We start from the raw sequence: 13,696 nt of genomic DNA on the forward strand, positions 1-13,696 counted from the left end.
AATACCTCCCGCCCAGCCCCAGCTTTTTCAAATTGCAGAAAAAAAAAAAAAAAAGGAAGGCTAGAATAATACGTGAAAAGCTTTGTTGGCACATCTAGACCAACCCAGTCCTGGAAGTAGTTGCAAACAAGGATCACAAATCACAGTTCAAATCTCCAGACTTTTTAACAGGACTTCAATTATTAGGAAAAACCACATCGTATCGGGGATCTTCTCTTTATGAGAAATCCTGCACAAGAGTTGACATGTGAATGTGGCCCCAGCTGACAGCTAGACAATTTCCTTCCCAGGGGATCTGGGAGGCAACAACAATAATCAGTTCTCCCTGTATAGAAGTAATTGCAAATTGATTTATAGAGATTTCAATACACTTCTTTTCAGCAGATATTTCAAAGGATCCCTTTTCTAAGGGAATACCCACTGCTTTGCCTCACCCTCCCAAAACATCCATTTCTCCCTTTAAGGCTTTTTTTGTCACTTACGAAATGATACTTATCCCGTCTCCACAGGATGGGGATGTCCAGAAATTTTTCAAGAAAAGGGAGCATGTTAAATACCACAATAGCAGCCAGTATACCCTGTGCAAATCAGAAAAATAGCATCTATTATTTTGTTATTTTTTGTTTGCAACCACAAACATGCTAAGGAACAGATACCCATGACAGACCAACTGCTTGAAATTAAAATCTTATAATAGCTTTATTTCCATAATTTTTATAGATACGTGTAACAGTTCTCTGATCTGCAAACCAACATGAAACTAGCATATAACTTCTTGTTTGATTTCACAATCGCTTCTGCCAATACAACTGGGCTTCCTCTTGAAATGCTATGTGGAGTTTCCATTACAGTGTTCTTCAGTGAATCCCTACGCCTCCTGCAGCACTAGCAGAAAGGCCAACACTATCTACAGAATTAAGAGTTGCTGTTTCAAAGAATGGTTTCAATTAGCATGGGTAGTTCACTGCCAGGTTTAGGAAGTTGTTTGACACCAGTTGTTGAAACAGCCTTTCTTAGCAAAGAAAAGGAGACTGAAGGGAAGTAGATGGTTAAATTCTGTTTTGTCAGCTAGTTTTGGGAAAGGGATTAATGCTCCCACCTTGCAAAGAGGCCAGGAAAAAAAATCAGGAAGTAACGCTCTGTCAGTGGTTCGGTAAGAAAACTTACAGGAAAAAAGAAAAAGAAAGTCTAGATAAAAATTTAAGGGAAAAATGGAAAACTGAGTACTCCGAATAATCTACGATAACAAAATGTTTATGTTGATTGCACTGGCAATGCAAAATCCACAGAAGGCAGTTTAAGAGTCCACATGGTTTTAAAATAAACCTCAAAGACCAAGCTAGAATCAGAGACACTAACCCCAAATTTCTATTTGGAAGATTTTATTTACCTCTTTACATGAAAGATTTTGAAGGACCCATCTTGGAATTACTTATTCAGATGCAAGAGAACAACTCCTGAATTTTTTATACAGGTGTGCAAAAGCTTGGAAGATGTGAAACCAAAAGTGAAGTACAATGTTTACATTATAGAGGCTGGCAGTGAAATTTCAATCCAGTTTTAGCCAATGAATTTTAGCTTGTACTGATCAGTGAGAGATGGGAGAGAGATGAAATATTTATTACCTAACACATTAGCCTGCTGAAATTTAGGAGAGTTTAAAGTAATTGTTTTGGTTTGCTCCAGTCCATCCCTGAAAGCAATTAACTCTAGAGCATGATATAACCCCTAACTGTCCCAGAAAAATCTTCATATTATGCATAGAAAACTTTTATTTTATGCTTAGGAAGTAAGTAGGCTGCTGCCATAACTATTTCAGGTTCACTTACGTTAGGTATCATCTGGAAAAAGTGTCCTAGTTTCAGCGCAATCACCAGCATCATAGATGCTCCAATCGCTGCTGCTAACTGAACAGAAATACTTTATTAGAGAGGCCTGACAGAACCATTTCCTTACTTGCCCTCTCTAAACAAGTAGGTATGGCCCATGTAACACCACTCACTGGGAAAAATAACCAGGGGACAATTAACGAAGGCCACAGGTATGCTGCAATGCACGGTACAAATTCTAGAATACTCAAGCTGCAACAGTTTTCTGTAGATATAAATTTTTCCTAAATGGACTATTCCTAGGCACAACAGAACAATGCAGGATTTTGGTTTGATAATTTCACCTGAGTAATAAGATGCTTCTCTTGCAAGTCAGACTTTGGAATAAACTCTTTATTAGACAAAATTATTTCTATGATACAGTGAAGCGTGTACAGACATTCAGTTAAGAGGTATGATAAAAACATTATTACATGTTATCATTACATATTACACCCTCTTTCCCCCCTAAAAAAAAAGATCACAAAGTCAAGTACTCAAAAGTTAGGAAGAAGTGGCAGAATTAAGGGTGCATGAACAATTTTCCATTTGGCTTTTTGGGTATGTTCACTAAAATACAGTTTTAAACTGCATGAACGTATCCTATTCTCCCCACAGGATCCTGACTTCTTTCATGGCACATCATGTCCTGTAAAGCTCATATAAGTATAGTACATAATATAACATACACAGAGAGGGTATCTGAATTCATGTTGCATGGGTATGTAACTTTGTATCTCACAAATTGTTTAGATTAAATGTCAGCCTATACTCAGTATACGTTGATTTTAGATCAGAGTTTGGAAGCTTAACAAATCCAGCCCAGCTCACCTGTGTTCTTCCACCTGTCTTCTCTTGAATGGCAGTTCCAGAAATAGCACAGCTGACAACAAAGCTTTTGAAAAATGAGCTGCAAATATTGCACAGCCCCACAGCTATTAGCTCCTGCAAAACAGAAACAGAAGGAAGCAGAGAAAACCCCAAACGAATTACTTACCTTCATAGAAGTAGCTTATCAGGAAGTCCTTTCCTTTTGCTCACACTTGCTGGTTGCTCAGCTGTGTTGCTAAGCTCAGGAAACCTTCTGGGAAGCAAAGACTCCCATGGTTAAATGAGCTCTCTTAAAAGGCATACAGTTTTCACAGCTGAGGATCTCATGGACCCAAAAATTCATAATATAACACACAGAGAGGGTATCTGAATTCATGTTGCATGGGTATGTAACTTTGTATCTCACAAATTGTTTAGATTAAATGTCAGCCTATACTCAGTATACGTTGATTTTAGATCAGAGTTTGGAAGCTTAACAAATCCAGCCCAGCTCACCTGTGTTCTTCCACCTGTCTTCTCTTGAATGGCAGTTCCAGAAATAGCACAGCTGACAACAAAGCTTTTGAAAAATGAGCTGCAAATATTGCACAGCCCCACAGCTATTAGCTCCTGCAAAACAGAAACAGAAGGAAGCAGAGAAAACCCCAAACGAATTACTTACCTTCATAGAAGTAGCTTATCAGGAAGTCCTTTCCTTTTGCTCACACTTGCTGGTTGCTCAGCTGTGTTGCTAAGCTCAGGAAACCTTCTGGGAAGCAAAGACTCCCATGGTTAAATGAGCTCTCTTAAAAGGCATACAGTTTTCACAGCTGAGGATCTCATGGACCCAAAAATTCAGTTCCTTCTTTCAAAGAAATACACTCAGAACCCCAAAGCACTGACTTTGAAGCTAACGTGGCAAATCTCAGTATGCAGCATAGTACACCTGGACAAAAGCTAAGTGGAAAAGACATTCCCTTTATATTTATCCCCAGAGGCTTTGAGAAGTCAGGGCAGCTTCCTTACTGGCTTAGTTCCATTCTAGTAAAGATCCAAAGCCATCACAAGCAGCTAAACGTGGAGTAGTGCAAAACACGTAACGCTTACTAACTAGCACACTGGAAACTAACACAGTTTTAGCTTAAAAGCCTCTCAGAGCAATCACTCTGGGCAGAGAATCCATACACTGGGACAGGAGCCATATGTAGAGAAGAACTACAGCTGCTCTGGCCGTTTACAATTTCAGCCATTAATTTATCATGCTTTTATAGTCTCATGGATTCTTGACAGCAACGGTCCCCAGGGATCAGTTGCAGCACTGCGTGTGTGTGAGGTTCATCCCAATCACTGGGAATATACAAAGGCCTCCTGGTCAAAGGCGGCCATGTTTTGGCCCTCACATTATTGGCTTATGACATCCACTTTCCATAGGGAAGGGTAACAAGTTGCCGCAAAGCCATCATTGGCATATTCACTCCGTCCTTGCATTTCTACCACTGTCAGGTAGTTAGTGGCTTTGCAAGTCGAGTTCAGCTTGCTTCTTGGCCTAGGAAGTATGTGTAGTTTTGTTCTCACCTGATTGCTGGCAATACTGTAGTTGTGAAGTGAAGCATACCTCTCCCCAACAAAAACAAGAAGGAAATAGCTTACAATAGCAAGGGAGAAGGCATGCAGTATGATCTTGCTCAGATTTGATAAATCTAGCGGTGTAGGAGGCAGAAACCTACAGGATCAGAGAACAGATAAGTTTAGACTGGTTCTGAGCTCTGTTCACAGTAACTCCAAACCCAGGATCATCATCAGAGGCATCGAGCACCCCACAGGAGATGCTCTCAATCTGTAAGACTTCCACCTCACAAAAAATGCAAATTCTTTCCTCTGTGTGCTAATAAAACCTGAATCTAATACAGAAAACTGTAGTTTGAATTCTGCATATGCTCCGAAATGATGACGCAATTAAAACTCTTGAAGAGTTATTCCTATAGCTGTACTTCCCAGTAAAAGTCAGCCCCTGTCAGATTTCAAGAACGGGCTGAAACATCTCTTTCGTATCTCAAAAGTACAACCTCATAAACAGCATAGATTACTAACCTCTGAGGAATCGTACTGACCACAGCACTACTAGATTCAGCGTGAAGATGAATGCGATTAGAAATAATAGTGACTGTGATAATCTGGGAAAGAAAACAAGACGCAATACTAGAGATTATATAGCGTTTGCTCCTGAAACTGTACACAATCCATCTAAAGACAGTTAATCTTGTAGGAGTATTTAAAGGACTTAAGCACAGATTCAGTGTGTAAATGTAACAGCATCTCGAAGTAATATGTGAAATGTTTTTTGAAATAAAGTATATTATACTCTGTTAGTTCAATTATCACAATGGCATTTTGAAGATCACTTACCAAGAGAAGTTCCATAGGAAATGCAATAGGACTATGTTTATAAGTTATCACGATAGATGTGTTGAGTCGTTGTGCGACCATGCTAAGCAAAAATAGCAATATGCTGGTGGCATTAGCCTTTGGGAGAGCCAGGAAGAAATGAAATAGATTCTGAAAAAGAATCGTCATAGAGAGGATCAGAGGCAGATACTACAACTATTTTTATATTCCAACCTACTGACATAGGTTGCCCTGGCACTTGAACTCATCCTTTCTGCTACAGTGGTATCTTCCATTAGAAGAAGAGAGATGCTAAGAGCAAAACAGTATTTAAAAAAAAAAAAAATCTATCTTGTCTGTTGGTTGGTATCTGCAGAGAAAACACTGCCACAAATAGCTCAGATCTAGTACCGTCATTCTTCTCTCTTCTACACTACCTTTCTCTCAAGTTGTCTGATTGACACTATTTAAGTAAATTAGGATGAATTAGCTTTAACTTGTCTTTAGCTTGGAGTCTGCTGCTTCTTTGTCAGATATGATAGAGATACTGTGTGCCCAATAGCTTGCCCATGATGATCTACTGAGGAAAAAAGTACCTTTTCCTCTAACCTTTGCTCTACTATAATTATAGACCTGCTGAAAATATATTATAGAGCTACATAAGTAATTAAAAATAGGCACACAGACTTTTCTTCTTGCATGTCACACAATAAGCTCCATACGCTGTTCCAAGACAACAGGAAGGCGAAGTAAACCACAGCCGAGACTTGCACAAATATCCCTTAGCAACTGACTTAGATTGAAATTGCCTTCAATTTCTGAGGCTGTTCTTTTCTCTCCTCTCCAAGAAACATGCATTTCTTCAGCTAAGAATGAGTTTACTCACATAGAAAATGTCCAGGGGGCCCTTATAGAAGTCAAGCATGACGTCAAAAATAAAGGTAAACTGTGATACAATGACATGCAATGCTGCTGCAGTGAGGTAAGCATCAATGAGAGTCTTCGGCACGTATGTTGTTACAAACCCCAGGCAAAAGCAGCCTAGCAGCAACTGTATGGAACAAACAAGAAGCGAGATGTGATATAATTATCAATGTCTAAACCCACCCTTCTTGTTTTCGTATTTGAAGAGCACGACTCTTCAAATATCTATCCATCATGTATGGCAGTGAACACGCTATTTTCATTATGCACAATTAAGTAAGACAATGCCAAACCAAAATAGGAGCAGTTTGAATCAAGCGTGTGCAGTTATGCAGGACTACCTAAGGGTCCACATATTGCAGAACTGGTCAACATAAAAGATAATAATTTACTTCACACACCAATATATTAATCATGGACACATGAATCTTAACCTATCATATCTTTTTCAGACAGCGTGAGAGGAAGAGGCAGACCTTCATGTCCCACTTTGCACAACATATGTGTTCAAATGTGCTGAGCTTAGTATTTGTGGTAACAATATGCAAGCAGTTCCAATCCTTACATTTGTATGAAGAATGCACATAAGGATACATCATTAAGGATATAAACCAGATTCATCTTCTACCTGAATGATGCCAGTCAAAAGTGTTATTGATGCGGTAAGTGTCAAGGCCTCCATGTAATCCTTCATAAATGTAGGGTCTGAGAAATTGTCCAGTGAACCATTAGAGGACAATGTTTGGTTGAAATTAAGACTCTTCAGGATGTTTGTCACCACCACATTTAGGATGCTGAATGAGCCTGGAGCCAACAGAACAGAGAACAGAAAATGGAACTGCATGAGATGTTGCAACAAAGACATCTTAAAACCACACATGCATCTCTTCCCTTCACCATCAGTCTGTGCAGTACGAAACAGTCTATCTTCATTCATATATATAATCCACATATATAATTAATTTTTACTGTTTCTGAGTAAGTATCTAAAGTTTCCAAAGTCCTGCCTGAAAATCTCAGATTCCTACCATTTTATGAGTGACGTCTTCAGTTGGTCAGATGCACAACAAAAAGATTTTAATGTAAAGCACAAAAAATGGATGCATTACAGTGACCTGCCAGAAAGGCTGAAAAACATAGTCAGTCAGAGAAAGAACTGCCAAGTTACTTAGGAGCCCAGAGCTCCACATACCCACTCATTATGATAATGTGAAGGGCCTTCTCACATGTAAACAGCATTTTAATCATAGAATCATAGAATCATTGAGGTTGGAAAAGACCTCTAAGATCATCGAGTCCAACCGTCAACCCAACACCACCACGTCCACTAAACCATGTCCCTAAGTGCCTCATCTACTCGTCTTTTAAATACTTCCAGGGATGGGGACTCCACCACTCCCCTGGGCAGCCTGTTCCAATGTTTCACCACTCTTTAATAATCTAGCTTCCGAACAAATTAAGAATGTAAACCCATCAACAGTTCAGTCATGGCAAGAAACTGCATGTGGAAGACCATGGAGAAGACCAAGAACCAAATCATGATTCACAGTAACATCCTGGGGGTAAATGTGAAGCAGCTTGCGCTGATCCTTTGCTTTACATAGGAGATGCCTCCATGACACTCCAGCCGTCTCCTTTGCACTGGTGTCTGTGATAGCTCACATCCTCGGGGGTACAAAGGACCTTGCAGCTGAAACTTGACTGACTTGGTGAAATTCTCACCAGAGATCAGCTGCGGAAGTGGAACAACAATGAACTGAGAAGCTGGGGGTCTGGATTCGCACCTAAATAACATCTGCATATTAGATGAAATAGATTAGGACATCTCGCCAGTTTTTTGAGGCAGCATTGAACATAATCTCTAAGTCCTGCAGAAACATTTCACAGTACAAAATAAACCTCACCAACTGAGATATGATGCGAAGTCCCAAATATAACATATGTCATCGAGCAGCAGAACGCAGAAAGGAAGCCATTGATATTTGGCAGAGGTAACCTGGTCAGCCAAATCCCTAAAAGTCCTGGAAAGCAAAAATCTGTTTCTAAAATCAAGCAAATTGGGAAGGCTATCTTTGGTTACTATTTTTAAGTAAAATTTTGCTGATGAAAACCTGACAACCTTTATGAAAATCCCAGTTCAGGACCTGATAAAGCCAGGCCAGTTAGTGACAAAAGCCAATGCTGTTTTTACAACACGGGCTCTTGCTAACTAGAAATTAGACAAAGAACCAGCACAACTCTTCAATTAGGCCACCGATTAGTGGGGTGGCTATGCATATGAGTATCTAACAGACCTGATTTTGCAAGGTGGATTTTAAAGACCACGTTATTTTGTTTGCAATATAGGAAAATGCTGCTATTAGTTTATATTTTTAGTGTCCTGTCCTTGAAATTACACCATGTAACATCTGATTATAGAAAAGAAGTTCTCCTGCAAATATGCAAATAAATAGGTCCGTGATTTAAGGAACTTCGAAGGTTAAAGTTCCCACATAACCTGATGACATTAGAAAGAACAGAAACACACACAGGAGATAGATTATGAAAAACATGATATACAAAAGGAAGCTGAGTGTTTTTTTCTCTTTGCCTACCTTGAGGAATCTGAAACATCCCGACACTTAGGCCTGCATGTAGATCCCTCAAGAACCATTCTCTGAACCGATATGAAAACAGCCAGTTCAGGACAGGGAACATCTTGAGTGTGATCTTTCTGAACCTTCCCCAGGAGAAGCTGTAAAGAATCAGATAAGCTAAGCTACATGCAATGGCTTTTACAACCTCCATCTCTGCAGCGCTTTTGCGTGGCCTCATGCTCTGCGGGCACGGAAGCCACACCGCTACGGTTAGCTCTCTGCAGGCACCACACACTGTGAACCCACACAGGCATTTAGCCTTCCGCAGATCCAGCTGGCACATAACATGAATCCTACATAGGCATCCCCATGCCTTTGCATTCCATTCAGATGAATCACAAATACCCTGTGTGCCATTCGTATGATAGCCTGTCGGTGCCGGAGCCCGGAGTGCTGAATGCATCAATTACGTGACCTCATTAACACCGCAGAAAAATAGGAGATGGTATTTTGATTCCTCCTATTCTGATCTAGAAGAAAAACATACAAACACTACATCTGGGGGAGAAAAATAGGCAAGCCCATCCTACCTCCCAAAAAACAGTCAAATGTTTCCTGTATTACATTATTTAATAAGGGGATGCAAGCAGGACTTGACCTACATGATTTATTTTGTGTATATGTTTTTGAATCAGAATTACCAGTAGGTCAACTTTGACTAACCCCACAGCCCTGTGCTCCTTCTTCCCCTTTTTAATCCCCTGGCAATGTTGGTGATTTTCTACTTACAAACCAAATATAAGTGATGTAGTGTCTGCCCAAGGCTTCTGGCAGCCTTGAACAGTGGCTGTGGGGACTGACCCCAGTTAACATTATAGAGCTGAATCCCTTTCCATCATTTTATTGTCCAAGGTGACTACACGCTGGGCTGACAAGTGGATACAAAATGGAGAAACAGAGAAAACACATGAGATAGGGAAGTGGAAAAGAAACAGGGAAAAGAGTATGAGGAAGCAAGGCAGACACGGTTCTTAAACGACGAGTTGGGGGAGGGAATAAAGAGATTTTCTTATTAAGCATTAAGTGCAATGATAAAGTTTCCAATAACATTAGCTATGACTTTAGAGCAAAATTCTCCCTTTGATCTCTGGGCAAGACTTACTTTATTGCACCAGGTGTTTCTGGGTGGACAGACTGTTAACTTCAGATCACATGTCATAATCATACACAATTCAACCCTTTCCATCAAGTAATTTTGTTTCTCTGACTCCAGAACTTCATCCAATCTCCTTCTTACTTTTTTTTTTTAACATATAAAAAGACAGCACTGGAACAGAAGGCTATTGCACAATCTAAAGGATCTCACTATTACAGAAATTAATCTTGATGACAAATCTTCATGGTGAATGAAAACTAGAAAACACAATAGCAACTCAAACTATGTCTCCATTTGCCTTCACTTATCACCAGGAAATTACTTTACAGCAACGTTAAGTTAGACCCATAGTTTTAGGCTGCAGTTCCACACATAGCTGAGCTGATGTAAGAGCTAGTTATACAGAAAGAGAGAGGTCTGGCTCCCCTACTTTCCTTTCCCTGTGTGGCCCTGACCCTTCTGGCAGCAGCAAGCTGTTAGATTAGCTCACCACACCTTGTGGAACCTCACCCATAGCTAGACTTGAGTCTCAAGTCCTGCCATGGTCTCAAAACAACAGTTTAAGTTTCAGTATACATTCAGTATACGTGCTGAAACAAAGCCCAGATAAATGATGAATCAGAGATTCTGTATTTACTTTCTTAGGAGGACTTTGTAGAGTAGACACAGCCATAACCATTGACAGTCCACTCTGCATCCAAAAAGAGATTCAGAAAGAAAACTGAGAGTATTTATAGTCAAACAAAACTAAAAGGGAAGCTGATGAACAGGCTTCCTATTTTTTATTATATTTGCCTTGCTGGAAGAACATCAGGAATTCTCCTATGCTGCCAACAAAGACTGCCTTCTGGTGAGCCTGCAGCCTGCAGGGTTCCTTTGGCAGGAGAGATGCTTCTACTGCCAGTATAATGCCCAAAAGAGAATTTTGGCAGATGGGAAAATGAGGCTGTGGAAGGAGTAATGCTTTATCAGTACCCTAGCCTCACCCATTCTCCTCAAAGAACGCAGGAACATAGCTCCAAAATAATGCCAAAGCAGTTCAGTCAATCTCAGTCGTACCATTATGCAACTTTCCATGTCCCCAGCTAAGAGGGAACAGAAAAAGGCTCTTGAAATTTAAGAAATAAAAGTATCAAAAGGCACAAATCAGAAAAAAGCAAATGAAAGCTTGTGTCTGACAGCTGGGCTGAGGGAAGCACTGGAGGGAACTACAACTGTTGGCAGTTTCTCTTTACAGTGCATATATCCCTCACACTATCACAGTCCTGAAGTGAACAGACACTTTTGCAGATTGCAAATAGCAACTTCGGTAGTGCAGCGCTAAGCTGATCTTGCACGCTTCAGGTGCGAGTTGCTGTAACCGGGTGTTCTGCTTTGGTTATCAATCAGCGCGGTTCAGCATTTTAATTACCAGCTGTGGAAAAGTTAGCACCTTTTTTACACTTGGGCTTGAAGAGTCTCCTTAGTTTCTTTACACCTGATAAATTCCTGGCACAGAACTCACCTGCACTGTAGCCGTCTGTTCTCTCGAGGGATCTGTAGTGCTCCCCCCAAGGTGGAGGACAGTTTTCTTTCAAAGTATGCTTGGAAGTGCTCCTCAGTCTGCATTTCTCTTTGGACCCTGTACGCTGCTGGCTGCCTGTAAGTACCAACAGTATCGTTGTCTAGTGCCGTATTTTCCTTCTGATCACAGTCAGTCAAAAACAGAGGAACAGCAAATGCTGGAGACCACAATGAACGCTCTCTTTCTTGGCAGCGAGACTGGAAGAAAGAAACAGGGTCATTGACTGAAGTATCTACTAAAACCAAGTATGGTACATGATCAGTCCATCCCAACATAACTCCTGTGAAGCCGGTAGTTACAACAGGGATAAGCAAGGCTCTGGAGACTGAATTCCATGAAAGACATGCTGCTCTTAGGATCAAACAAATCAATTGCCAAATCAGTTGTAGGAACACTGGCTCCTTCTGGAACTTGCCTTGTTCCTGTTCTGGAGGAAAAATTAGCCTGAATCCCCTCGGTTTTGTGATCCCCAAAGCAGGCCCGTGTTTAGGGAACTAAATACAATCCCCCTCCATAAACCTACCACAGCTGAGGAAACCATTTGAATTCTCCTTATTTCCAGTCCTGGAGGAAAAAGGATTAGTCTGAATCATACAGACAGCAGCTAAACCTGAGGCTGTACAAATGTCACAACTTGCTGTATAAAATCACCATCTGATACCATTCAGGTTTTTAAATCCCCAAAATGTCTGACTCCCTTTCCTTAGAAATTTAGTATCAGGAAGGAGATGTGAATTCAATCACTATCACTCAGAGTAGGTAAGATGCGAGTTCCCAAAGGGAATACTGAGTAAGTAAAGGTCCAGTGCAAGAGCAGATCTAAGACAAAGTTCTCATACCGACAGCTGAGGCAGAAAAAAAAAATTCAAATCCAGAGCTACCAAGTGAAAGTGCATTTAAAGAAGGGTGATGACATGTAGGAACATATTTTTTTTGCTATGGGCAGAACAAAGAAAGAAAAGAGGAAATGTAAAAAGGCTGTGAGTGAGCAGTTGAAAGTCTAGTCAGAATGCAATCTAAGTTTAAAGTATCAAAACCTGCAAAAAAAAAATCATTTGGATTTAAGTTTTCTCCTCGTATTTCATTTCCTGAACCACGAGGATCAGTTTGTACAGGTCTAGTGCTTTGCATCACTGAGATATGCTACTTCTGATACAGCAACAGGGACTCCAGCACAGTATTTACTGGCTTGTGAGACATATCTACCAACATGTACACATGCCCCAGTCATTCTAAACCACAGAAAGAGCTCGTAGGAGGCACGTCTCAAACACACTCCATTCCTAGGGCACAGTTTTTCCTTCTTTTTGCAGAGGAGATAAATCAAGGTCTTCCACAGATGAGTTTAAGAGCCATTTTGTCCATTAGCTTTTCATACCCAGTACAAGCTTTTGAAGACTTAGCTGTTTGTGACGTCTTTGAGCACAATCACCTTTTCAAGGCAAGATAATACAACAAGAACTAAGAGGAAGCTAGAGTTTGCAAACTAAAGACATTAAAAACCCCAGCACGCCAAGTAGTAGTTACTTTTTAGATGCAAGCAGTGGTAACTTTCAGCCGTTCACTCCTGTTATTTGGACTTCAATGATGACTCACAGCAGCAGAGGACAGGGTCCCACTCTGTTACGCTGTGTAGAGAAGGGTTTTGATATGGGAAGCCAAATGTTTTAAAAGCAGGCTTCCATATTCCATTCAGAATACGTCGGTCTTGCACAGTACTGCTAACAAGACTCATCTTCCTCAAGCTTGAGATCAAAAGCTAAGTGGCCTTAAACACAAATCCCTAACGCTATTCATTTGCGATGACATTCTGTACTTACTACCTGGTGAAGACAACCCTGGGCTCCACTTCAAAACACGCTTAACCTGCAGCGCTTGATGACTTCATTGAGTCTTAGGCACATACTTGAAAGCAAGAACATACGTATCTTTGATACTGCAAGGCCTATTACAGTATTGAGAAATAGTTTATTCTCCAAACACACAGAAAGATCAGGACACTGGGAAATCTGGGCAGAGAGCACTTAGCTTCCCCCATCACCGCTGGCTTGAAGCCCCTGGAAGGGAACAAAGTGTCCTTAGGAAGTTTACAAGAGCAATTAATACTGGCTTGTAAGGCTCCAGTCGCGCTAGAGCTGCGCTTAGCCCGATACACACCGTGGCAGGCCGTTACTCACCAGTGACCCTGACAGGTTACCCTGGGCCTGCAGAAGCGCTGCCTTAGGTCAGATTTTTCATCTATTTTCCTTTCCTTTTTTTACTTAAAGCGCACCCTAAGGGGGACTGCGCCGGAAAGTCACGTAGCAGCGTTCATGAAAAGGCGAAACAGGGGCAGTACTTCGTAGCATCGTAGAGTCACTCGGGTTAGAAGGGGCCCGTTTACACCGGAGAAGGTTTATATCGAGGCCCCCCC

General features: G+C 40.9%; 1 protein-coding gene across 1 annotated transcript in view; it reads right to left on the bottom strand.

Moving 5' to 3' along the window:
* Positions 1 to 12,495, bottom strand: part of SLC26A8 (solute carrier family 26 member 8) — a 21,774-nt gene extending 9,279 nt beyond the window's left edge. Inside the window, exons 1-12 of the mRNA XM_019470333.1 lie at positions 12,469 to 12,495; positions 11,224 to 11,480; positions 8,582 to 8,721; positions 7,892 to 8,008; positions 6,616 to 6,791; positions 5,950 to 6,114; positions 5,085 to 5,234; positions 4,770 to 4,852; positions 4,254 to 4,401; positions 3,195 to 3,308; positions 1,830 to 1,907; positions 483 to 578 (exon numbers count right to left, since the gene is read on the bottom strand). Of these exons, the coding sequence (XP_019325878.1) occupies positions 483 to 578; positions 1,830 to 1,907; positions 3,195 to 3,308; positions 4,254 to 4,401; positions 4,770 to 4,852; positions 5,085 to 5,234; positions 5,950 to 6,114; positions 6,616 to 6,791; positions 7,892 to 8,008; positions 8,582 to 8,721; positions 11,224 to 11,480; positions 12,469 to 12,495 (1,551 nt within the window). The remainder of the gene's footprint in view (positions 1 to 482; positions 579 to 1,829; positions 1,908 to 3,194; positions 3,309 to 4,253; positions 4,402 to 4,769; positions 4,853 to 5,084; positions 5,235 to 5,949; positions 6,115 to 6,615; positions 6,792 to 7,891; positions 8,009 to 8,581; positions 8,722 to 11,223; positions 11,481 to 12,468) is intronic.
* Between the last annotated feature and the right edge of the window lie 1,201 nt (positions 12,496 to 13,696).

Source organism: Aptenodytes forsteri, unplaced genomic scaffold (assembly GCF_000699145.1).
Source record: "Aptenodytes forsteri isolate BGI_AS27 unplaced genomic scaffold, ASM69914v1 Scaffold142, whole genome shotgun sequence".
NCBI classification, from domain to species: Eukaryota; Metazoa; Chordata; class Aves; order Sphenisciformes; family Spheniscidae; genus Aptenodytes; species Aptenodytes forsteri.